This window comes from Rhea pennata, chromosome 14, assembly GCF_028389875.1.
Source record: "Rhea pennata isolate bPtePen1 chromosome 14, bPtePen1.pri, whole genome shotgun sequence".
In the NCBI taxonomy this organism is placed as follows: domain Eukaryota; kingdom Metazoa; phylum Chordata; class Aves; order Rheiformes; family Rheidae; genus Rhea; species Rhea pennata.
In genome coordinates this window covers 20,050,975-20,077,346 of record NC_084676.1, presented here as the reverse complement: position 1 = coordinate 20,077,346, position 26,372 = coordinate 20,050,975, and the positions used below count along the sequence as shown (strand labels likewise).

Here is a 26,372-nt window from a genome sequence, read left to right as displayed (position 1 = left end):
GCGTGTTGCAGGTCCTGTCTGCACGGCGTGTTGCAGGGCAGGACTGTGCACGCGTTGCCTGCGGGCGCGTTGCAGGTCCGGTCTGCACGGCGTGTTGCAGGGCAGGACTGTGCACGCGTTGCCTGCGGGCGCGTTGCAGGTCCTGTCTGCACGGCGTGTTGCAGGGCAGGTCTGGGCACGCGTTGCCTGCGGGCGCGTTGCAGGTCCGGTCTGCACGGCGTGTTGCAGGGCAGGTCTGGGCACGCGTTGCCTGCGGGCGCGTGTTGCAGGTCCGGTCTGCACGGCGTGTTGCAGGGCAGGTCTGGGCACGCGTTGCCTGCCGCACGTCCATCCCTGGGGCCCGGCTGACCGTGCCCCTTTGGCTCTTGCAGAGTTCGCCCTTTCCATCGCGGAGAAGATGCAAGTGCAGGACGTGCTGCGGGGCCTGCGTCTCCCCGAGCTCGACGACCTGGGCCAGCTCTTCCGCAGCCTGCCGGCCACGGCGCTGGTGGGCCTGGGCGCCTTCGCGGCCGTGGTGGCCTACTGGTTCGCGAGCCGGCCCAAAGCAGTGAAGCCGCCCTGCGACCTCTCCAGGCAGTCGGCAGAAGTGGAGGTAAGGACAGCGCCGCACGCCGGCGCCCGTTTCCCGCCGAGTTTACACGCCTGAGGATGCTGGAAGGTGACCTGATTTATTCTAAGGGCTTCCCAACCTCATCCTGACATCAGTTAGGTAGTCTGCTGTGCCAGGGAGCATTTCACTCCATCATTTGCTATTTTTTTTTAATTTCTCTCGGCCAGGAGAAATGCGTGGCAGGTCCTCGTCACAGCGAAGTCATCGTTGCACTCTGTTGCTCTACTCATGCTCTGTGCCTTGGGCAAGGGTGTACCAGAGCCGCTGTGAACCCGTTGTGCACAAGTGGGTAGATGTTGCCTGCACCCGGGGCCTCCTAAACCCTGCTGTGTTTGGTGACCCCGTGTCCATGAGCAGTTGGCCCATGGAGCAATGGACTGTCATCGCAGCGGGTGCAAAGTTGCATTTCCAGAGGCACAGTTGTGTCAGCCTGGATCAGGAACCGCCAGCGCAGCAGTAGCTTCTCCCCTACACCTCCCCGTTTGACAGCTGAAGCGAACCTCTGTGAAGAGGTGCCGACGTGGCAGTGTCTTCACCTGGGCGGCTGGTGCCCCTGGCCGTGGCCCGGCGGAGCAACGCTGCAGCAGAGCAAAGCTCAGTGTAGGACTTGTAAGGGGAAAGTGATTTTATTTTTAAACATAACCGACACTCATCACTCACATTGACGTTTTCTTCCCCATCGTTAACTCTGAGCCACCTGTGTTCGAGCAGTTCCTCCGCGATCACTTGCAGGGATGTGCACGTACCCGTTCCTCATCCCCCATCCCCTCGGCTGCCGCCAGGTCCTAGTTTCTGAATGTGCTTTCTGTGCCTGTGAGGAGCTGGCAGCATCTCCTGATCTTCCTTTCTCAGTCCTAAGTTACTAGTAGCTACACCCTGTCTTTCTTCTCCTTTTCTGTCCTTATCTATGGCTTCTCTCCTTGTTTTTATCTGCACTTAATGGCTTCAGTCTGGAGTCTGTCCTCTGTTTTGCTCTGTCCTGTGCTTTGGTCTGTCCTTTGTTTTTTCAGGACGTAGCTTGAGAAGGTGTCAGAAGATGCTGGGATGCTAAACAGGAGCCATCAGCACGTGGTGCTTCGCTGGTCCCCCGCTGAGTCCCTTCCTTCTCCTTCTTTCTTCAGGCCATTTTAACATTTCCATCACAATCTCTGCATCACCAAGCCCCCTACTAGCAATAGTTTCAGCCTAGCAAAAGTTGTCTTCTGTGTGATTTGCAAATTTTTTTACTCCTCTTCAAGTCTCTTTGGGAAAAGTAAATTGTCTCCTCTGGCAACAAGCAGGGTCAAGTCCTCTTCTATTCTGTGAAAAAGCAGTTTGCTGGTGTTATTTGGGCTCCTAAGGTTCATTTCACAAGCTCATGTCCGTCTTTGATCACCTCCGAATGACAGTGCAGGAATATGATGGCTCTAGTGTTGCAGAAGGCTTTCCAGGCAGCATCTTGGTGCGAGGAGAGACGAGAACGGCGCTGTAGCGGCCGGCCAAGCGTGCTCAGCTTTCCTCAGGCTGGAAATGTAGTTTCTTTCTATTTGGGAATCAATTTGCGGGGCAAATAAGCTGATGTTTTCTCTCTTAGCTGGATGTTGTAGGTTCAATACGACTTTCAATGGCTTGTTTATTTTCTGGATTTTTCCATTTTTAAAATGTAATTACCTTCAATGGCCCTGAAGTTCTTCCATTAATATAAGATGTATTTGGGCAATACTTTAGAATAGAAAGTGTACTTATTTTTAGTTTGTTCAGAAAAAAATGTGCTTGTCTAAAAATGTTGGAGTTGTGGTAAGTGCGTAAAGACCGTCGGGGAGCAGGCGGTGTCTTTGGGTCTGGAGGAAGGTGAAAGACCTGTGGCTGGACTTAGAAGTGCCATTGGGTGAAAGCAAGTGCAAAAACAAATACTCTTTTTCTTTGTTTTATTGGTGGAGTTTAAGCTTTTGTTGTGCACAGTATCAGAGCTAGTCGCAAAATATGTTTGCGACCAAACGATGAGGCCATCTAATGAGCTTTAGGTTTGCGACGTTGACAGCCTGAGCTCGTTGCAGGTAACCACAGCTGCGTCTCAGCTCCTAAAGGCAGCTTTTGAGCTGTTGGGCTACTTTTCTTGGCTCTGTTTTCCTGCTTACAGAGTTCCCGATGACTCTGTGCGGTTCTGGTCCCTGCAGGGCTTGGACGGCGCGCGGAGGTCCGTGATAGGCGACAGCACCCAGCTGCTCACTCACTACTACGACGATGCAAGAACCATGTATGAGGTCTTCAGAAGAGGATTTAATATATCTGGTGAGTGTTTGGTGTGGACACATGGGACACAGAGATCCCTGCGAAGCCTGAAAGTCGAGGGGGGTCCTGGTCCTACCGCCTGCATTCATCACTCATCTCCGTGCCATCTAGCCATCGGTATCTTCTTTCAGTTTTTAGTTTCACAAATGACTCCTACACTCTATTAAACGCCCTCAGACACAGAAGTGGTCTTGCTCCTCTTCCACTCATCCTTGTCATACGTCTCTGTGCCCCCTTCGTAGCACTGTGTTACCCTGTGGAGGTGAAGGTGCTGGACCTGCACTGATTAACCAGGACAGAGGCACCGTGGGTTTATTCAGAGGTGTTATGAAGTTTTCCAATTTGTTTTCTCTCCCTTTGTAAACATATTAGCAACAAAAGTATCAGCTGACGTTTTCAGAATTACCCAAACTAATTCCAAGGGCTCTTTTACTGATGGCTAAATAGTTGATTTATAAGTAATCATTATGTGTTTATAATTAAGATTATTACTCCCAATGTGCATTATTTTGCATATAATGGCATTAGATTTTACTATATGGTCTCTTGGTATCATGAGATGTTTTTGCTGCCATTGGCAGACAGCTTTAGCTTTCACCCTGAGTTTGTAACGTGAGCCAGCCTTGTCGTGCATTATTCATTCCCAGACCACTTAGGGATGTGCTCGGTGAGACTGATGTGAGCACAGGTCTCTGGCACTCGGCAGCACTCTTCCTCCACTGCAAAACCTGATATTCGTTCCTGCCTTTGCATGCTATCTTGCCATCAGTGGTTAATCTAACTTAATTTTTACACCACATCAGATTTTAAGAAATCTGGGTAAGGGGCTCTGGCAGAAGCTCTTTGGGACGTGAAGCACACCGTATCCGACTGAACTTGCCAACGTGACTGATGATACCTTCGGGAGAGTCCTAAGAGACTTGAGACGCAACGTCCCGCTCCCAAAGCTGTGACTCTTCCCTGTTATATCCATACCTGTTCATGCTTACGACAGCTTGTGTGGGAGGAGGTCAGTGCGCTTTCATACTGGCCATGAAAAGCAGAGAAGTGTGGTTGTGCCCTAGAAGCCTTACAGCCTCTGTGCCTCGGCACTGGGGCAACATTTTGGATAAGCTGTGAGATCCTGAAGGACCTGCCTGTTATTCGGATGTCCCGACTTCCTGAACACACCAGTTTCATTGATGGATCATTATTTGCAGTGCTGCCAAAAGCCTTGGTGGCACTGCAGTGCTCTGCACTGTGCCACTACATTAGCAGAAGTGTATAAAAATTAATTAAACTTCTCAAATATTCTTCCTGGCATGTGGTGCTATGTATTGTCGTACTCCCCTTTGGAGTGGGCATTGATATTAGTATCAGTTTTCACTTTGAAGACTTTAAAGCAAAGGGCAGCTACAGCAGTAGGAGCTTGTGCTTGGGATGGAAGCATTCACCAGACAGCGGCATTCGCCCTGTCTTAGGGGCAATATGTTTTTAATAAGGCTGTTTCTGCACAAATTATTGGGGTACTCTGCAGTTGGGAGAGGGGGCTGGAAGCGGCTGGGCTGGGGATCCCAGGAGCCGGTCTCCCGCCGCGCCAGGCCGTCTCGCCTTTGTGGGATGGCGCTCGACGGGCGCTTTGCCTCCCAAGCGAAGCCGACCTCGCTAACGGCGGATTTATCCCGGGGGGGCTCTGCTGCATCGCAGCAGCCGCGCTGTGCAGCGCGCGGACGCTTGGCACCGGCCCCCGCGACTTAGTAGTCTCCGCTTATGTCTTTCAGAAAACGGCCCCTGTCTGGGATTCAGAAAGCCCGAGCAGCCCTACCAGTGGCTGTCCTATAAAGAGGTGAGCTTGAAGCGAGTTCTGCTTGCAGGCTTCCCCCGTAGTCTCATGCTGCCCGTGGACTTTCAAGGTGAATTTTTGCCGTAAGCACCAGCCGGCTGGTGACGCGTTGCCCGTGCGCTCGCAGGTCTCCCGCTGGGAACGCCCCGGCGGGGCCCGGGCACGGCGCCGTTCGGGCACCCGCGCAGGGCGAGTTGCCACCACCCTGCTCGTGGGCGCCGCGGGTCTGCGGGACGCGGCCAGGCAGAGCTCCCGGCCCGGCCGCTCTGCTCCCGAGAGCAGTCCAGCTTTGGGGCAGCCAGCACGATGACTTGAGAGCTTCCCTGGGTCACTAAGTCTTTGAGTATTTGCTGTTGCTCATACTGCTCTTTTTTATGCTTTTGTTTTCTCTTCAACTCCCAGGTCTCTGAAAGAGCAGAAGCTTTGGGTTCGGGCTTGCTCCAGCAGGGATGTAAACCATCCACGGAGCAGTTCATCGGGGTCTTTGCTCAAAACCGGCCCGAGGTGAGATTTTCAGTTTAACTGCACGCTCTGTTAACAGTGTTCCCGACCCGTGAGACCCGCGAGCTTGCTTTATATTTTAAGCTTGTTCTCAAATGTGTGAAATCTGCTGCCACTGCCCCCTTCTTAGTTGTGGTTTTTGGTGCCTCCTCGCAGTGGATCATCTCCGAGCTGGCTTGCTACACTTACTCCATGGTGGTGGTTCCCCTGTACGATACCTTGGGCCCTGGAGCCATCCGCTACATTGTGAACACAGGTAAAACGAGCGTGGGCGTGACGTCCTCCGAAGCCGGTTTTGTCGCGGCGGGTGGGTCGTCGTCTTCTGCTCTCCGCAAGGCATCGTTTTGCTCCTCAAGCATCTTTGGCTGGCAGTCGCTAGCTGACTGCGCAGTGACTCTGTGTCCTGCTGCAAGACACTTTTTTTTAACCAGTTAGCCTCAGTTTTATTTTATTTTTCCTACACCCTCCGTTCTTGCACTCCGTATGCCTGTGCCCAGAGCAGTTGGGTGTCTTTAGTTGCTCTGTGTTGTTGGTTTACACCTAAGAGGCGACAGGCGAAGGCTGAGCCGAGGCGCTCGTCCCCTTTCCCGAAACGTCCTTCCCCTTCGCTGCTCCGCGCTCTTCCCCGAATTCCCGCGCCCCGCTCCGAGGGCCGGGCGCTGCTGCCGTGCGGGCCGGGGGGGCCTCTCGGCTGCCTTCGCTTGGGCTCCCGCCTCGCGCCGGGGCCGCCCCGCTCCTCGCTTCGACGTCCCCGCTGTCCTGGACGCGGTTCGGCTCGCGCGCCGTCGCGGCCCGCGCGCCCTGCCGCTTCGCTACCGAGCTAAACCCGAGGGTGGTCGTAGGCGCCGGCTGCGGCTTCGGAGCCGCTTCGCGTTAGCTGAAGTCGCGAGGATTTTGCCAGGAGAAATAAGTCTGAAATGAAGATTACGATAGCAACGAAGCAGCAGCTGCTGTTGCGCTAAGCCGGGCTTTACTAAAAACGGCGTGTTTGGCTGCTTTCTTCCAGTGGACATTTCCATAGTCATCTGCGACAAGCCGGAGAAGGCCCAGGTTCTCCTGGGCCACGTGGAGCGGGGGGAGACGCCGGGGCTGAGCACCATCATCGTGATGGACCCGTTCGAGACGGAGCTGCGGGCGAGAGGGGCGCGCTGCGGGGTGCGCGTGCGGGCCCTGCGCGACGTGGAGGCGAGTTGCCCCGGCCCCGGCGCAGTCCTTCCCGCCGAGGGGCCGTCGAGGCGTCCTCGGCCTCGCCAGCCCGCCGGGAAGTAACTCCCGTGTCGTCTCTTTCAGGAGCGCGGCCGCGAGGGTCGTCGCCCGCCCGCGGTGAGTGCGGGCTGCGCCTTTCCCCGCGGCCGCGGCGCCGCGGCGGGATCCCCCGGGAGGTGCAGCCGGCAGCAGCTCCCGAACGCTGCCCGGCGTCGTGGCTTAACCACGTCTTCCCAGAATTTGTATGGCAGTTATTGTGCCAGTTTTTTTCCGGACGCCTGCGGGCAGAGAGGGAGAATATCTTTGAAAATGTTAATTGCAACGTGCAGATTATGACTAGGTGACAGTAGCTGCACGTTTTCAAAGAGGTAAAAATGCCTAATTCATTTTTTTTTGGATGTGTTCCGGTCTGATGCTTCTCAAATGCATGTTAGAATAGACAGGGATGAGTACAATACAAGTATTTGCATATATTTAATATTTGTGTTTAATATTGGAGTATTTGTGTCTGCAATTTGTATTTGTTATTTGTTAAGTGTTGGTACAACACAAGTAAAGCTCTTTCGTTTTCCTCTTTGAAGAGACCGGTACTATGTGCCGTGTGAGCCCCAGCGCGTGCCACGAATAACAAACGGCGTATTTAAGAAAAAGAATTTCCAAACAACCAATAGTCGAAATATCATTTATTGCTGTTAGCAAATACCCGTGTTTAGCAAACACAGGTTGTTACTGCAACCTCTGCGAATGATTTTCCGACTCGAAAGGGGTTGTGTTAGTGATGAACGGTATCGAATACGTCACCGCTGAATACAGTAGGAACGAATGCTATTGCATCAGGCACGACGTGGATTCGTTATCAGAATAAGGGGTTTGGTTGGTTTTTGCATGTCTGAGACACAAGTATTTCATCAATCTTGTTACACTAAAGCATGTTCTTAGTGCGGATGGAGCAAAGCGTAAGGGAGAAGGGGAGTCTATATCAAGTGAAGAAACCTGATAAAAACAGTTTTATGATGGTCTTTATATCTGCCAAGGGGGATAAAAGGTTTTTATGGGAGAGTTGAAAAATAATTGCTTAGATCTTTAAATTAATACAATGACAAAATCCTACCGTTGACTGTATCACATGGGATTGATGCGATTTTCCCATCTTCCTTGTGCATTTCTAGCCTCCTCGACCAGAAGATCTGTCAATCGTCTGTTTTACTAGTGGCACTACAGGTAAAAGAGCAAGCGTTTCGATCGTGAGGCGTTAGACTAGATTATCACGTTGATTATTAGCACCACCTCGGTGTGCACAGATAGACTGTTACACTGACACGGCAATGGTATTTGTATGCATTTTTTAATATTTAAGTGCATGTATATATATGTACATATATTTCTGTAGATATGCAAATTAAAAACAGCAGTATTTTTATTTTTAACTAGAATTCTGTGGCATACATTTTGGCAGTACGATTTTGTGGTTGTCTGGAAATCTGCCCGCGTTTCTCTGGGCTCTCTCTTTCCCATCTTGCAGTGTAGATATGGAAAGCTTGATTGATCGCTTTTTATCTGCTGCAGATTGCAGATCTTAAAAAAAAAAAAAAAGAGGAAAGAAAGAAAAGAAAAGAAAAAGAAAAGAAAAGAAAAAAAGTGCTGGTGCCCAGCACTGCTTTCTCTGTGTCCTAACCACCCCAACGTCCTAGCTCCACCATGTCCATAGTGCCTCAGGCTCCCCCTGCTTGGAGGCATTTCATGCTCTCAGCAGTGTGACCCGCCTCTAAGATCCACCAAAAAACGATGAGAGCAGGCAACGGATGGGCAGAGAGCGCAAGCGCACAAGACGGGATTGCTTCGGAAACCGCTTTTGACATGGCTGCGGAGAAGGACCGTGCTGGCAGGCCCTGTGGAGCTGCTCTTGCAGCTCCCCTGGCTCCTCCCGGCGCTGCCCAGGCTGTCCCCGCACGCCTGGGCCCAGCCCGCGTAGCCAGACAGGAGGTGCCGTTTGCCCCCCAGGCTGCCCAGGAAGGGGATCGCTCTTCTGATCAGCACAGCTGGCCAGAGGTGGAGGGCTGATCATCATCTCTCACCTCCTGGAGAAGACCTGTGCTGCACAACAGGTGAGCAAATGCTGTATCCGCTTCCCATACAAACCCTTGCTGCTCAAAATGTATGAAGAGGCTTTGGGTTTTGCCCCTTCAGGCATCATTTTTGCTTTACTTGGTGGGGTTTTGCGTTTCTGAGGGTGCTTGCCAGCATGCCGTGGCTGCTCGGGTTGGGTGGAGATGTTTTTGAAGGCTTTTTCAAATCTAAGTGGTCCAAGTGTTGCTTTGTGCTCACTATAGAGTGAGCAACCTGCAAATGCAGAGTTGGGAACAATTTTAGCTGGTTTGCAATAATCTCGGAAGTGCATTTTAATGTGTGTTTTCCTCTGCGACTGATAGGATCAGACGTGCAGATGCCTTCGCAGAGCAAAGGCGGAGGTTGAGATCGCTGCGCTCCAATCTCACACCCAACCCTCACTCGTTTTCTTGAGTATCATCAGAACTCCTAAATGAGCCAGGGGCATGCAGGTGCCCCCGAGAGAACAGACTACACTCGTGCACGCTGACGGCTCCAAGAAAACAAGCCTGCGCTTCCCCAAGGACTCGCCTGCAGCTAACGGGATGAAAACTGCCTCCCCGCGGTACGGGCTGGCGTTTCTGCCTGGCTAGCAGTGTGTAACCCGGGAAGGCCAGCCTGATGGGAGGCTGCACATGGCCAGGAGCGCTGGTGGATCACACCGTTGTGTCACTACTGGAGTGAATATTTAAAATACACATTTAGTGACACGGAAAATATTCTTCTGGCGCTTATGAGAATTGTTGAATAAGCTTCATGCTGGCAAAACTGCCACACTCATTAACTATTGGGATTGCTGTGCACCTACTTCAGTAACAGGACACTTACAAAGTGTGTCTTTGTGAAGAAAAACTAGCTTAAGAATAGTGTCACAGATCTGGCATTGATTTTTTCTTTGAAGAAGAAGCACTTTTACTAACAACCTTTCTCTCTAGAAGTGATAAATTCTGGGAAAGGGCCAGTAGCAAGGAGCACCGATTCAGTTAGGTTGCCTCTCCAAAGAGTCTGAAGAGCTGAAGAAGGTCAAGACTTACTGGAATTCCCCAGCCCAGCCCAGAACGCTCCAGTTCCCCTTCCCAGCATGGCTTGTTCTGGATTTCTCCTGAAGGAGGGTTCTCTTGGCTCTGAGAACTGGAGCTCTGCTTTGAAACTCCCAGCGTCACAGGCTGCCGGGGCTGCTGACTCCTGCTATGTGCAAGAAACGGAGGGAGGAGAGGGCTGTGCCCACGGGCAAGCGATGGTTGTTTGGGCAGAGGTACTGGATCATCTCAATTTACAATCAAAAAAAGTCAGAGGTGGAGTAAATAAATGAGTCTGAGCTCTTGGTCAATCTGGGGAATGTTCTTCCTCCACAAAGCTAGACGATTTCTGCCGAGGCCCTGGGAGCCAGATCTGCCGTGACATCGCCAGAGCGTGCCATTTGGGACACCTGTTAGGAACCAAGCACACGGTTTCGCGGGGTTTCCCAGCAAGGATTGAACATGTCCCCTCACCTGGGGCGAGACTGGGCTGAGCTGGCTGGTGACGAAGAGAAACTTGTGCAACTTGGGGAAGTCGAGCTACCTGCCGCGTCGCAGCAGCTGAGCAGAGACTGTTGGCAAGACGCAGCTAAAATACTGGGAACCGTTTCTGGGTCATCAGCACGGATTTACGGCTGGCGCTGGTTCACGGGATTTTCTTGCAGTCTGGCTCTGCGTGTGCGCTCGGCTGTGGAAGTGAGTGTGCTAGCACGAGCCGCGTCTCCCCAGCAGGTCTCGGCAAGCCGGCCCGCTCAGCGTGTTAGGGCAGGAGCGGCGCGGCTGCGGAGGGCCGCAGCGCTCGCTTCGCTTGCGAGTTTTGGAAGAGGACAAGTGTAAGTCAGACCAAAATGACCCTCCGGGCACTGTGTTCGTTTGCAAGTGTTCGGGAGGGAATTACTCAGCGGCACTGGGAACACCAAACGCGGCTTTTCAGTAGAGTTCATTCTGTGTTCAAAACATCCTGTTTTAATGCAATAAATGTATGCAACAGTTAATATTTTTGTTTGGGCAGTTATTTAATTATTTGGGGGATTGGGCAGGACCTGCGTCTGTGAAGCTGGAGGCGCTGGTGGGCACGCAGGTCCTGGCAGTCGCGGCCCCCGGGCTGGGACCCAGGACATGTCTGCGTCGAGAGGGCAGCTGCTGAGAGCTGACCTGCCACTGAGTGAATTAAGCGTGTTTTTGTGTGCTGAACTTCACTCATTACATGCTACCGCCCCTTCCTGATTTGAGGAAGCCAGAACCACATTCTGGCTGATTTACAGTTTTGCAGGGCTGTTGATACACTGTTAATGTGGCAGAGCTCCTGGCAGGGCCCGGCATGCCCATCGAGCGGCACTGCTCCTCTGCTTTCCGGGAGCACCTCTCCGAGCCGGTGCCACACAGGGACTCCGTTACAGAGGTGTCATCTAATTAAGACAATCTGCTTTAAAAATATGCTGGAGAGAGAGACTGGTTCCGTAATCTTTATTCAAAGTGAGCTGCACCTTCTTTTCTGAAATAAGCCCTTGGAGGGTGATGGAAAGTGGCTCTGGTGAGCTGCTCATCACATGCTCTCATAGCTTCCAGCACGGCTACTGCTGGTGTCAACAGAAATACTCAGGTTATGCTGCCCTTACAGTATCATTTCGTTGAATTTTGAATATTCCAAGAAACGCCTCTACTAGATGTTACTGCACAGAGGTGAATGTGAAAACTACGCAAGTTTTAAAACTCAGAGAACTTGAAAATATTTTCTAAATTTCCATTCTTCCTTTTAAGCTTCTGGAAATTCAGCCCTCGGGTCAGCTTTTGCAACGGTGCTCTCTGTTTCCTTGCAGGCAACCCCAAAGGCGTTATGTTGACTCACGGCAACGTGGTTGCTGACTTCTCGGGCTTTCTCAAAGTGACAGAGGTGAATACCCAAACGTAGCCAGCGTTGGGCAGCGCGGCGCGCGCGGGGCGGGAGCTGGAGACAGCAGGGGAGAGCTCGCCTGCCCGGCGGCCCCGTCCGTTGGAACGGGAGCAGGTCGGAGCCTCCAGCGCTGAGCGGCACCAGACCCCTCTGTGCCTCCCGCGTCTCTGTCGGTAAGGTGCTGCGAGCGCTTTTGAGGGGCGCCGCTGGCTCCCGTGACTCGGGGAACTCGGCTCAGCGAGCTGAAAGCGGAAACGAGCCTCGCGCTGCTGCAGCTGGTGCTTTAGAAAGAGCGCGGTCCCTGCTGCCAGGGGCGCCCACGTGGCATCACCATCACTTATCTGGAAGCTTCATGCATATGAAGTGTGTGTGTATATATATATATACACAAATATACATATATATATATATATATGTACGTATGTATATGAGAACGTACAGGTATTTACAAGAATGGTTTATTGATACCAAAGTATGTCTCATTTTTATTGATACCAAAGTATGTCTCAGTTCCAGTTACATATGTTTTAAAAAACAGCACTGGCTGAGGAGATGTATAATGTTTCATGCAATGCGTAAGCTGCTGTTTAGAAGCAGTACAGGAGGCAGAGCGGCGGCTGCACAGCGTGCGAAGGTTATATGCCGCTGGTGCCTCACGCACGTAAAGAGTCTATTTTTACATGGCAAATAGGCAATTATACGAAGCAGCAGTGTCCACGTAGGATGCCCGGTTAATTACAGTACCCCTATTCTCCTCTTATGATGGATGCTGAAAACATCGCAGTCTTAATCCTTGATTTTTCTGAGACTTCCAGGCCACCTTTGTAAGCAAACTTGGACCTGCGGTAGGAGCAAACCCGCCGGGCTGGCGTGCGTAGGTACTTGCAGGACGGTGGCTCCGGGGGCCGGCGTTCTGCAGCGGCAGCCGGGCGGTGCAGCGCAGCAGGCATGGGGAGGGCGGCCCCTCCGGCGAGGTTTTGTGCGGTAGCGCAGAGGGAGCTGAGGGTGCTCAGCATCTTCCAGGACTGGCTCCAAGAAAAGGATTAAGTGCTTGTTAATTGGGAGGCCTCAGTCACCAGCACGGTGGAGGTGACGGTGTATAATGTCCTCGGCCAGTCCGCCCTAGTAGAGCGATGTCTAACCTCAGTAACAAAACTGAGCCAAGTGCAAAAGCCCTGGAAGTAATATCAGTAAATAAAATAAAAATACCCAAAGCAGAAAAATACTGCAGATTTGCTATACATACTTTTGTGCCAGTTTTGCATAATTCAGTGATTTTATAAGTAGAAGCTTTTTAAAATTAATGTAGAGCTTTATTATAATGTTATTTTCGAATGCCAAGAAGCCCTTTTTATTTTTTATGTGTTTAACAGGACAACCAGACCATGCTTGCCAACTGTGAAATACTACTAAATGCCATCATTGGGGGTCAATTAAAACCAAATCGCTTTATCTTGAGGGCACTTAAAAGGGTGCGAGAAAGACGCATAGCTGGCGGTGGTAATGGTTTTACGCTACTATGCTTGCAGATAAGGGGGCCAGTTTGAAGCGAGGTGTAAATACAGCTGCAGGCCCTAATAGTTTGATTCAGATCGTCACGTAAAACACCACGGGGTGAGCTGCCGACCGCCCCCGGGCCCGCGGCGGTTGGCGTCGCTGGGTGCTTCTCTGTGCGGGACGGCGCTCTGTGTGCATCCTCACGCTCTCCGCTAACGCAGCTCCATCGACGCCGTGCCATACCGCTTCCCTCCGCCGCCGCTGCCTCCTCTCCTGGCAACCTCTGCCCTGTCGCTCCTCTTGGTGCCGCTTCTCTTCTGATTGTTTTTATGACTCTCTTGTTGTCTTCCTGTCAGTGTTTCTTTCCTTTCTGTCTCCCATGCCCTTCACCTGCAGAAAGTGATCTTTCCGAGACAGGACGATGTGCTCATCTCCTTCCTGCCTCTGGCTCACATGTTTGAGAGAGTGATACAGGTAAGAAGAGAAGTCCCCACTGACGAGGCCTCGCGGGGCTCCTTGTGCTTTCTTCCAGAGTCAGTGGGCTCCTACTTGTGCGGATGTGCACATATCCTATTTGCCTTTAGCGCACATGTTTGAGTGAATGGTGCAGGTAAGGTCCGAGGGTCGGTGGAAATCGTCTCTTTCCACCCCCCAAAAATAAATAAATTACTAAATAACCAGTAATGTCTTGTCTAGCTAGAAAAGTTTGTACCGCAGAAGTGCCACGCGTGTAGCGCCGGGACCGGACTCTCATCTCAGCAGCACGGCTGCAAACCCGGAGCGATCCCAGGATGCTCAAGCGTCTCGAGCTCTCGGGCTTGCGCTGGTGGCACTGAGACTAGAGACGGACTGCCGGGAGCGAGCAGCAGTTGCTGCCGGTGTGATTTGGGGGCAGTTTTTCAATCACTGTCGGATCAGTAATCATGGGAGTAAAAAAAAAAAAAAAAAAAAAAAAGCGCCCTTTTCTGTAGCAGCTAAAATCCATTTATTGCGTAAATAACCCGCTCTGCAAGAGCTTGCAGAAACTGAGAAACAGGAACCTGCGCTCGCGGCAGGGCAGCACGCTCCGGCTGGCAGGGCCGCGCACCCCACGGGCAGCCGTCCTCCCTCCGAGGCGGCAGCAGGCAGCGTCGATAACTCGTGCCAGCCCGCAGGGCTGACTTTTTCCATCTTTTTTTCGGATGAGACAGGTGATAATCTGTGCGGAAATGGCGTGTTTGGCAAATCAGATTAGATGATCGCATCAGTTCTGGCCTGGAAAGCTGCGGGCTGAGAAGTGAGTGTGTGCGGATTGGATCTGGCTTCAGCCGCAGCCCTGCGCCTCCCAGGCGGGACAGTTTGGGGCTGAACGCGTACTTTTTGAGTCAGACAAGCATCTGAACATGAGCCTCCCACTTCTTAGTAACGTTTGTGCCAGAAGTAACTCCTTGTGCCGCGTGAAACACTTGCAGATTGGAAGTGAAAGTCCGTGACAGATTTGGAGAGCGGCAGCCTGGCAGATTTTCCCTCGGAAGTTTAACTTTAGCAGGCAAGTTGGTCAGGCTCCCCCCACTGCTCAGGCCAACCGCTCCGCCAGCGCTCTAGAATGTAATTATTAAAAATCCGTCCGATGGCGAGAATGCTTTAGAGCCATCTGGAATAGCCTTGTTTCGCAGGGTATTGAAAGGGACGGGCCTCCAAAACCCTCGGTGAGGAAGCATAGTCGGGTTTATCCTCTCTGCTGAAAATAATATAAAGGTTTATCCAAAGGGCTAAAAAGACATTTTCAAAATTACTTTGAACAGCACACACTGAGCCAACTTCCCTCACTTTATCCAGTGTTTCTAGTCCCCGGAACTGGCAGATAAAGTTATGCAGGTACATTCTTCAGCATTAAAAATGTCTAGTCGTTATTTATAATCCCTGATGACCATAAAGGGATTATCTTTTCCATCTTCCATTCATGTGTACATGCAGCGTAGGGTATAGATTTGGCAGAGTGATGTTGGTTAAACCCACAGCATGTGTAAAATTCTCGTGGTTTCAATCCATGGAGCAGCATTTTCCAGGCGGTGATAAAGCAGTGGAGCGTTCAGATTAACGGAGATTTGTAGGGGTAACACAAAAAGACCTAGATGTTTCTTAAGGTATTTTTAATTATCCTAGCTAATTAGGGTGCAAACTGGGCCAAAAGGAGCTGGACGTTCCTTGGACGTTCTCCATTTACATCTTGCAAAGCTGAGAAATGCCCGCGCTGCGGCCGGGCTCGGCTCCGCGGGCGCCATCCCAGCGCCGCGGCCGCTTTGCGGGGGAGCCCGCTCCCACGGGTGCCTCCGTGAGAGCGGGTCGGGATGCTGCTCTCCCAAAGCAAGAGCAGTAAAACTTCCATTTTAACAAATTCCTCACCAGTTCTCTGCGGTTTCTTGCTGCCAGCACTGCAGCTTCGGCTGCCGGTTGGCTCCCCACAGCCTGCGGTCTGCCCGGCCTCGGGCACCCACTGCCGGTCTGATTTGGTAAAAACGTGGCCTTTTCTCTTTCCAAATATGCGACTTCTAGATCTAAAAGCGGGCTCCTGCTTCTGGGGTGCAGAGTCGTACACTGTGTTGCTAACGTCATCTATGTGATTATGTTTAAACAAAACTAAGTTATTAACATCTAAAAGCTGGCCGCTGCCCGGTGCGTTGTGCAGTGCGTCTGAATACGCGCTTCTTTGTCGGCAGCAGGAGCTCACGCTGCGAGCTGCCCTGGTGGCTCTGGGCTCCAGAGCCTGGTCTTAGCCGAGACCCCTCGGTCCCCGTACGCAGGGATGCGAGGAAGATCCCCCCCCTGCCCCGGCGCCGTCGATTCCTTGTTCTTCCAGGAGCAGCGGCCAATTTGGGGCATGCTAAATTCCCAGTTCCGATAAGTTCCCCTGAGCTCGCCGTGTGTTTCTGCTCAGTGCGCTGTTACCTGTGTATCTATTTTGCAAGCCCCGCTTCTGCCATAGCGGACAGCGGGAGTTCAGGACAGGCCTTTCTGCACGGGGGGGATGCTCTGCCGGCAAAAAGCAAAAATGTTCCAGGCGTTGCATTTTTCTCCCATCCCAGTCCGTAGTGTACTGCCACGGCGGGCGGATCGGATTCTTCCAAGGAGACATCCGTCTCCTGTCGGACGACATGAAGGCGCTGCGCCCGACCATCTTCCCTGTTGTGCCAAGGCTGTTGAACAGGATGTACGATAAGGTGAGTTTGACTTTGTGCTTCTTCTAGTAACGGCGCCTATCGCTCGCTAGCACTTCTCTGGCAGCGCTCCTGTGGCCAGGGTGTTTTCCAGTGTTTCTGCCTTATTGCAAACACGTCCGTATCCTGCGTAACCGGCAGAGCTGCTCCAGTCTGTAGATCTATATTACGGTGACTACGTGGACCACAGACCTGGCTGTTGCCCACTAATAGGAAATCCCCCTGTAAGGGACACGCATCCTGGTCCTGCTGAGGTTGCTAGCGACATTGCCAGAGATGAGGGATTTCCACCACAAAAAAAACATTAATGGATGTACTAAGGCCTTTTTTGGATCTGAAAATCTTTAAAAGCAAGAGATGGTCTTGAAAGGAATTTAAGAAAGTCACGTGCCTGGTCACCGTGTTGACTCTGTTTGACTGGTGGGGAATATTTATTCCTCAGAAGATTTGTCCTTTAACGATGGGCCCAGGCACAACCTGCTGATTTTTTTTTCCCCCCGGATTTGGGCGTGTTTGGGTCAGGGCTCCTGGTGCCTCGTCAGACAGATGGGCACCGGCGGTTTCTCATTTGCGGAGATGCAGTTTGTGCCGGTGTCCACTGAAACCTTGGTGCCCGCAGCCCTTGGCACCGCGTCCGCAAGCCGCGGTACCTGGGCTAGCTGGGAATGAGCAACCTGGGTGTTGGCAACCAGTCTAGCCAAAGCCTGATCCTCTCTCTCCTTTATTTTTCTTTTTTCCCCAAAATCAACAGTAAGTCTAACAGCAAACGGAGTGAAACAAATTGGAATTTGTACTAATAAAGCCGTAGGGTCGTCTTATCTAAGCACATTGCTAATATGCCTCCGCCCTCGCCGGCGTGGGCAGAGGCAGGCGGCCGTGATGGGGGCACGGTCGTTGCTATTTCCTCTCTCTCCCGTGTCCGTCCCGGCTGCCCGCGGCCCCTAGATCTTCAGCCAGGCAGACACCTCCCTGAAGCGCTGGATGCTGGAGTTCGCTGCGAGACGGAAAAAGGCCGAAGTTCGAAACGGGATCGTTAGAAATGACAGTTTGTGGGACAAGCTCTTCTTTAATAAAATCCAGGTGAGGAATTTAAAACGGGTGATGCTGAGGTTGGAGCTGTAGTTCCCGCCTATCTCCGTAGAGCTGGCGTGGGCGGATCGGCGGCCCGGAGCAGCTCGGAAGTGTGGGGAGGTGACGGACACGGGGCCCGGTGTGTCATTTCCTTGATATTTGCCATTGACTTTGGTGGGCTCGTGCACCAAAGCCTCCCTTCGCTGCGGGAGTGCCCAGCCGGGAACGCGGGGTGGCAGTGGCAGCGGTCATCTGCCTTAAAAAGGGGGTCATCAGTATTTAGGTGGCTTGGGAAATGACTTATTGAAAACAACAAGGTGCAAAAAAAAAGCAAAGAAAATGGGGAGGGGGAGAGTGTGAGAGTGAGCAGTTAGTCTGGGGAGAGGAAGGGGATTCCCACAGCCAGGCACCTCGAATGCTCCTGGCGGAGGGAGAGCGGTTCTCCCGGGTGCTATTCCTTTTGGGGAGCTACCCTTACTGCTTTTAATAATTATTTAATAATTGTTTAATGGTTAGCAGACTGCCTTCATTGCTAGGAGCTTGGGGGCGGGCTCGTACTGCCTAGCGCAGCCCCCGCTGTGCTCGGGTGGGGCTAGCGCAGGATCCCGGGCGCTCGCGGAGCAAGCGCTGCCGGGCGCTGCGCCCGGCGCCGGGCTGTGATCTCCCTTCTGCTCTCTCGTCCCGTCGACAGGCGAGCCTCGGCGGCCGCGTCCGCATGATAGTGACGGGCGCCGCGCCCGCGTCGCCGGCGGTGCTGGGCTTCCTTCGCGCGGCGCTCGGCTGCCAGGTGCGCGCCGCCCGGCCGCCCGCGGGGAAGCGCGCGCTCGGGCTCAGGCGGGCCGCGAGCGCGGGGAGGGCGAGGCGCGGGGAGGGCTGCCTTCGGGGGGGCTGCGCCGGCCGGCCGCCCCCGCGCGGCACCTGGAGCCCCCGCGCTCCTCTCCCGCGTTCCCGCACTCGGCTCCCGCGCTCCTCTCCCGCGTTCCCGCACTCGGCCCCCGCGCTCCTCTCCCGCGTTCCCGCGCTCGGCTCTCGCGCTCCTCTCCTGTGCTCCTCTCCTGTGTTCCCGCGCTCGGCTCCTGCACTCCTGTCCTGCATTCCCGTGCTCCTCTCCCGCATTCCTGTGCTCAGCTCCCACACTCCTCTCCCGCATTCCCGCACTCCCCTCCTGCGCTTCCATGTGTTCGACGCAGCTCTGCTACTGCCTGTGGTTGCCCCCCACAAACACGGAGAGTCTCCCGGCCCATGCCCGCGTGTGCTCCGTCAGATACGCGGCTGCGTACGCTGAGGCCTTGGCGACCCCGGGTTAGTTCTGTACGTACGTGCAGAAAGGCAGTCCCCTCCGGAGGGCACCGCACCCCCCTAAGACCTCAGCTGCGCTATTTCTCTTTCCCTAGGAAGCATTGAGCAACTAGTTTCTAATGCAAAGGCCTCATTCAGAAGCCTAAAATTAGGTGAAAAAAAAAAATAAAGGGTGTATTTTGAAAGCTCCCACAAAAATATCTTTTTTTCCACAAATAAGAAGTTTCTCTCATAGAGCAGCACGCTGCTTGACTCAAAAGCTAAACGTTGAACTTGTCTTCTCACTGTTTTCAGCTCTACACGGTAATAGCAAAGCACAGTGAGGCGAATGTGGTTTTACATGCACTGAGGGCCCGAGAAAATGTCCCCGTGTTATTAAATGTGTGCCTGCGCGCTGGTGGGCTCTGTTTGTAGGTCTGTGCCACAAAGGCAGTTGCTGGAATTTTTATTCTGTAATCGTGAAGTATTGTGCAGTTTTCAAGCTCCCCATTTCTTTGTCAGGTCTATGAGGGTTATGGCCAAACAGAATGCACCGCCGGCTGCACCTTCACCACCCCCGGGGACTGGACATCAGGTACCTGCTTTCTTCTGCCGTCTCCAGAAAGAAAAGAAACGCGTGTTTCTTTAGAAGACTCTAGATTGCAACGTCACAGGGTGTTATGCAGGGTTTACCCTTTGTGTGAATGATTTCAAGCAAATGCAATGTTCTCGAAAATACTGCTAGTCCAGCGTAAGTCCGCACGGACCAGATGCTATGCAAGTTTGCCTGAGAAGATTGGGAATTGTCCCTTGAACGATACAATTTGCAATACACTTATCTCTGTATTCCCTGTGCTGTTAGCCTTGTCTAGATCACTAGTCTCGTTGGATTTAAGAGAACGCTTCTCATATTAAATATTGGAGCAATGTAGTTCAAAAGCTTAGATGAGGAGATTGCTTCTACTCACAGGCAAAATTGCTGAGCATCAAACTTCACAAAGTGCATCCACAATGTTCAAGCAAATAATAGTAAAATACAAATTATTTTTTATAGGAGAGATGACAAATGATTTACTGACTTTGATTTCCAGGTCACGTAGGAGCCCCTTTGCCCTGTAATTTGATCAAATTGAAGGATGTGGAAGAGCTGAATTATTTTGCTTCCAAAGGAGAAGGAGAGGTAGCAACTCACATTTCTGTATAAAGCTCTTGGCAGTTCATACTGTACTGGGCTGCAGCGATAGAAGCATTTTAGCTTTTTAAGGACTGTGGGTGTGGAGCTGTTCCATGTGACAGGACAGGCAAGCTGCAGTCAGCAGTAGAGCAGCAGTGCAGTAAGTAACCAGAGGGTATAACAGTGCTTCCAGCTGTTGCTACATCCGATTACTTTGGAAGGCCTCAGATTAGAGCAGCTGAATTGCTGCTATTCCTGCGTTGTTGTTATTTCTGCCTTGCACAGAAACTAAACTTCCTGCAATAACTTGCTTTCTTGGTAACTGCAACCTAGATAAAAACTACAGACAAATCAGTTCTGCACTCCCTGCTTCATGTATCTATTAGTGTGCAAAAAATTTGTAGATAGTTTTATGCTTTATTTATTTCAAGTTTCATAGAGCCCAGTCATTATGAAACCAATAAATAAAATATTTAAATTTTAATGAATTACTGTTTAACTTGTTATTACTTGTGGCAGAATAGTAAAATAATTTATTAGCATCTCCGACTATTTTGCAGATATGTGTGAAAGGACCAAATGTTTTCAAAGGTTATCTGAAAGATGAAGAGAAGACAGCCGAAGCGTTGGACGAGGAAGGCTGGCTTCACACAGGAGACATTGGGAAATGGTTACCCGTGTGTACTGCTCGCATGCTTAGCGCTTACGTAATTTGTGTCATCTCCTGTAAATTTTCAAGTTTCGAACTTAAGTTTTCAAGCAAATGCTTCTTTACAAACGAGTTTCTGTGGAATAAGCTCAGCATGTCAGTGGCCAATTCATTTCTACAAATGGGTTTACTTTTCACAGAACAAGCTCCGCATGTCAGTGAAGCATTTTCTGGCAATTTAAACAGCCCTTCTGAGTAGCGGTTTCATTCCTTTGTCCAGATATTACTGAGTGTAAAAGAGAAATTTCAACCTACTTAAGAGAGTATTTTGCAATTGGAGATGCCATTTGTTTTAAGAAACTATCTTACAGGAAATGCTCCTGCTGGCTCCATTTTCCAAATGAAAGGTGGTTACATGTTGTTGAACATCACCTCACCTCTTATTTTCAAATGCATAAAAACTTGTGTTCCCGCTTGTTCTTGCTTTGCATACTTCGCGCCTGCTGGCAGTGGGGCGTATTTCGCCGCTGTATCATTACCTTTGCAGTGTGGTGGAGCTGGAGAAAGCAGGCTGCCTACTGAGACCCTGCGGTTAAATAACTTCTCTGGGAACTCTCATTTCTTTCTCCTAACAGAACGGGACTCTTAAAATTATTGATCGGAAAAAGCATATATTTAAACTCGCTCAGGGAGAATATATTGCACCGGAGAAGATCGAGAATATCTATATCCGCAGTGACCCTGTTGCCCAGATATATGTCCATGGAGACAGCTTGCAGGTAAACGTTAACCTCTTGGAAAATCTTAACTGCTTGTTCTTTTTTGCCATGGCCACCCTTTGGGTCTCTACTGCTCTTCTTTACCATGGCCACCCTTTGGGTCTCTGCCGCTCTCCTTTGCCACGGCCACCCTTTGGGTCTCTGCCGCTCTCCTTTGCCACGGCCACTCTTTGTGTCTCTACTGCTCTTCTTTGCCATGGCCACCCTTTGGGTCTCTACTGCTCTCCTTTGCTATGCCTCCTGCAGCAAACCAGCCAAAGGCTAAGCTGCCACCGCTCAGTGACCACTGCCTCCCCATATTGCCCAATCTCACTGCATTTTTCCCCGGCAGTCCCTCATGGGATCACAGCCATGTTTTGGGCCCATTCACAGGCAGGAGGCCCTGTGCCGGTGGCGTCTATGTGCTGTGCTGTGGAAAGGGGAGATTTAGGCCCTTACTGAGACCACAAACTATAAAGCCATGAATTTTTAGAAGCAGAGGAGCTCCAAGAGTAAGTGCCAGAGTTGCAGGGTAGTTCCGAGGAGTGGTCGTCACTCCAAGCAGAAGGTGACTCGTAGCTCTTGGTTGGTGGAGGACTGCCCAGAGCACCGGCGCCACTTGCTCTGAGCAGTGCTGTGGTCTCATAGCATGGAGGTGGCCACAGAAAGCCCAGCGCACAGAGGTCCACATGGGAGAAAATTCAGCAGGGTTAATTACTTGAGTCAGCAAAGTGCTTAAATAGTGTTCAGACTTCAGCTGAAATTCATTTTCCTTCACCCGCAGGCCTTTTTGGTAGGGATTGTGGTACCTGATTCGGAAGTTATGCCAGGCTGGGCCAAGAAGAGAGGATTTGATGGAACGTATGCAGAACTCTGCAAAAATAAGGTTTGTCTTTGTATCTGTGTGCAGTAGGGGCATTTCTTTCCACTGCAGCGTAACCTAGTTAAAGCCAGCCTTTGTTATTCGTGATCCCAGTGACAAGAACTATTTCTCCATGGAAAATTAACCCCATTAGAGCAATCTCTTAAGCAGGATTGACCTGGATACGGCGACGTGTGCCTGCTGCCATGACAGAGCTCTGGGCTGGCGCCGGCGGTGTTGTCGCTGCCGTGTGCCAGCTGGGAGCCAAATTCCCGTGCAGGGAGACCGGGATGCGGTGAACACTCACCCAGGCCTCCTTAAAGGCTTGTTATGGTGAAGTTAGGCAACATACCCTTGTTGCCTGTTTAATTGCCAGTTACCTATAATAGCAAGAAATAATAGCTATGAAATAATCATATGCTCAGGAAAAAAAAAGAAAATAGGCAAGGCATGTCTGAACTCCCTAACTTGTTCCTATTTATATAGATTCAGTAATCGTCAGCCAAGAAAAGATTTATCTTTAATTCCCTATCGTTGGAACTTTTCCAAGCATAAAATCTACACTTTTAAAAAATCTCATGAAAAATAACACCCTCCAGGTTTTGTTGAATTCAGTTAATGATATGATAGGAATTACGATAAAAATGGCAAGTTACAGAGCTTGAGCATAAACTGCCTTCAGTATAGCATCACTGAATGCTGATGCCACAAAATCAGCTCGCTGGCGTCAGCGGGAAACAATTCTGCATCTAGAAGTGTGGCAAACGGTTGAAGGATTGCAAATGCAAACATTCAGACTTTGCCATCTAAACTTGAAAATACTAGCCTTTATATTTCAGAGGAAAGAGTTAACATCATTGTACTTATTTGACCATTTTTAAAAATAAATTTATTTTTTAAATTATATATAAGCTGTCAATAATGCACTTTACTCAGAAAAGTGTTTTCTTGCTGACCAACGCTATTTTTGTTGTGTAAAGTTGTATCTTGGTATTTCATGGAGAATTCATGTGTTTTAACTCAGGAATTGCAGCAAGCAATAATGGAAGATATGGTCCGGTTAGGTAAGGAGAGTGGACTTCACTCCTTTGAACAGGTAAAATGAAACAACTAACACATTATCTACTGTGGTCAGACATGCACTCTGTCCATTCGTAGTGAATGGAGAACTGTTAGCATTTGCTATTCTTATTGTGGTTGCATACAGTGTTTCTAAAAGAGAGCTTTATTGCTGGCAAGTTGTATTCATTCCTTCGAAGAATATACACTGGGATTCTGCCTTCGCTCATGCTGGAAATTTGAATTAAATTTGGTGGAAATTTTGCGTGCAGAGGTGAAAATCCACTCCATGGACATGGGTAATCTCTGTGGTTTGATAACCAATGGGCAAGATAAATCTCTGTCGGAGTCTGATTCTTTTCCTATTGAAGCACTGTGAGAAATTGGGTCTTTAATTATCCTTCTTACGAGTGACAAGAGGAAATGCTGTTTTATTTATTTTCAGTCTGTGCTCTGATCCTTTTCTATGCTTTGTAAATATTTCTGCAATAGAGCTACAGATGTTTCAGAGGGAGAGATCTGAAATCAGGATTGTACTTCATGGCATTAAAAACAAAGTTAAAAAAACCACATTTTAAAAAGTAAAATACTTATTGCACTTGTATTAAAAATCAGTATCTTAAGAATTAATCATTTAAATGTAATTATCAGTGGGATGTTTTGTTTTTATTGGGGCTGTTTCTGTGCAGCAGTTCTCATGAGTAATTCACCATATTTGAGTGATGCAGAAGCACTACTGAACTTAAACGAGTTTAAACCTTCATTTTCCTGTGATGTATGAAAATGAAATGATATTCAATGGAAATGAATTTTAAAATGAGATTCAGTATGAAGTATGGTTTGTAGTGCACATAATTGTCTGTGTTAATCAGTCTGGTTTGCTCCTGCTGTAGTCCTCACCGTGTGAAATATTCTCAGCTAATCGATTCTGCTAGCATTTTGCAATTAATGAAGTAGTGAGGAAAGCTTTGCCACCTTCCTAAAAGTCAAGGAGAAATGTCTTACACTTCAAAAACAAAGGGCTTTAAAACTGGATCTCTGTTGCAACAGGTTATCTCAAATTCTAGCATTGAGCCAGACATTATGGCCAATAATTGTATGGCTTGGGACCCCCTTTACACAGCCGAGAGTATTCCTGCAACTCCCAGCCTACCAAAATGCAGACAGACTGGTTTGGGGATCAAGAGAGCAGCAGATGGCTGGGGAATTTTCTCTAGACTCCGTGGATGGTGAGCAGCTGTGCAGCAGTTCCTGCCTTCTCCAGCGCTAGCCTGAGCCTGCTGGCCATGGGCACGCTCAGCGCCGCGCAAGGGCAGCCCTGCACTGCTCTGCTCACCTGTGAGCAGTTGTTCTCTTATTAGTCGTTTAAATTAGTAATGCACCAGTAATTCTCTTTCTTTAAAGATCGTCATCGTGTATATTCTTCATATCTGCAAAGCTTTGTGATAATTTTGCAGGGCTGAATTAGCACTGCTTTCTTTGCAGTTTGGATAAATGTTCAGACAGATGATGTTTCTTAGCATCCTCCCTGCAAGACAGGTCCCTGGGGAGCCAAGAGAAGAGCGGGAGAAGGTCCATGGGGGCCTCAAGGGGCTGGGGGTCATGGTGGCAGAGGGAATGTGGCCCACAAATCCATAGCATTTATGGCTGCAGTATGTCTGCTGCTCTTGGAACAACTCATTTCTGAAGGATGTGCCATGTTACGTGTGCCACCACAAGAAAAAAGAGCGTAACGCCATGGAGGTGCTCTTTCTGTAGTGCCAGCAGTTACTTTGCAGTATTGCAGCAGGTCGGATGGGCAAAGGGTTACGGTGCTGATTCAAGCAACCGGGAGTTACTAATAGCCGCTGTGGGCACCTGCCAATTCAAATTTCAACTTCCAGCCTGCAGCGCCGGCTTTTCACGGTCTCCAGAGTTTGGTTAAGCAAAGACAGGCACAGTGGCTTGTGGTGTGATAGGTCTGCGCTGGGACCGGTGGGCAGAGGTGACTGGAGCAAGGCTGCGGTGATAAGCTGCACTTACTGCCTGGGCTGCCTGTCATTCTGTGCTATAAATATTTTCCTTTTTTTTTTTTTTTTTATTATAGGTCAAAGCCATTTACATTCACTCTGATATGTTCTCAGTACAAAATGGTTTGTTGACACCTACATTAAAGGCTAAGAGACCAGAACTAAGGGATTACTTCAAAAGACAAATCGAAGAGCTGTATTCAAGCATCTCCATCTGAAGTCGCAGGAGGACTCCTCGGAGTGGCGGGCTTTGTAGCAACACTAGAATAACACTCAAAAGTGCAGAGCCAGAATGGCACGGCTGAAAGGGATAAGCACCTGAATCTTATATTTGAGCCTTTCATTTTTCCAGGATTTCACCACTAACCATAATTTCCATTTTCCTCCTTTTTTTTTCATCAGGTGTGGATACACTCTGTTTTTACTCTATGTACACAGTAGGAGACTACTAAAAATTATGTTCAATACCCACAAAATACACAGAAATTTCAATCCATGACTGAGTAAATTATGGAAACTGATTATTAACTCCAAATGTTTCTGATTAAACAGAGAGAAGAATTTTTGGTATGTCTGATATTTGATTGTATGTAACTTAATAGATTAGGAACTAAAATTGTTGATAATTCAATAATGTGGTCTACCTCAAACAATCAATGATTGGTGGTAAAAGTCTATTTTTCCTGGTCTGGAGCTTCAAGCTGGATATTGGTTTATATATTAAGTGTTAGATTTTATATGCTGCAGGTTATAAATTACATTGATTTGATTTAATTATTAATGACCTAATTAACAACCAGAATAGAAATAGGAACAGATCTCCTGGCATTTATACTTAATAGGTCTCTTAGTATATTACACTTAAAGGAAATGGCCAGATTAGTATGACCTTGAAATGACAAGAGCGTGTTAGGAAGCCGTAGGTAGAATTCCCTCTATTTCCTTTTCACCCAGACTCAGTTTATATGGAGCATGCTGCTTTTTCATTAGGGCCACACATGAACATCAGCACTACTCAAACTGGGAAGGTTGCTAAAGCATTGCTGACTCCTGGGAGCATTTGAAAAAACAAAAAAACAAAAACACACCAGGGAGAGAGCGTGCAAACGAGTTCACACTAACCCATACACTCCCTGTCCCTCTGCTATTACTTAATGTGCTGGTGGCTCTTGGTAGCCCAGTCAGACTCACTCTCTTCTAGAGACAGCAATAAAGAAAAGAAGGACAATGCAATTTGAATGGGGCTTAGCAAAACAAGTTTGTTTTGGAGAAAGGCTAGCCTCCACAGTCTGCTGAAATAGAGTAGTGGAGGGCATCCTTTGGGTAGCTGTGGAAAAGGAAGAGTGATTCCTCCCTATGGCCCAGGGTGCCAGGAAAGCTTTGTCACCC

At 49.8% G+C, this 26,372-nt stretch overlaps 1 protein-coding gene across 1 annotated transcript; it reads left to right on the top strand.

Annotated features, from left to right (window-relative positions):
• Nucleotides 1-370: 370 nt before the first annotated feature.
• ACSL6 (acyl-CoA synthetase long chain family member 6) lies at nt 371-25,676 on the top strand. Its single transcript, XM_062586972.1, has 20 exons — nt 371-592; nt 2,767-2,881; nt 4,642-4,706; nt 5,106-5,207; nt 5,361-5,460; nt 6,211-6,389; nt 6,495-6,527; nt 7,580-7,631; nt 11,356-11,429; nt 13,323-13,400; nt 15,992-16,126; nt 17,069-17,203; nt 17,886-17,981; nt 18,995-19,067; nt 19,564-19,652; nt 20,207-20,323; nt 20,931-21,074; nt 21,838-21,939; nt 22,940-23,011; nt 25,061-25,676. Exons 1-20 carry the CDS (start codon nt 398-400, stop codon nt 25,199-25,201), a joined length of 2,097 nt encoding a protein of 698 aa, XP_062442956.1. The 5' UTR covers nt 371-397; the 3' UTR covers nt 25,202-25,676.
• Nucleotides 25,677-26,372: the final 696 nt, after the last annotated feature.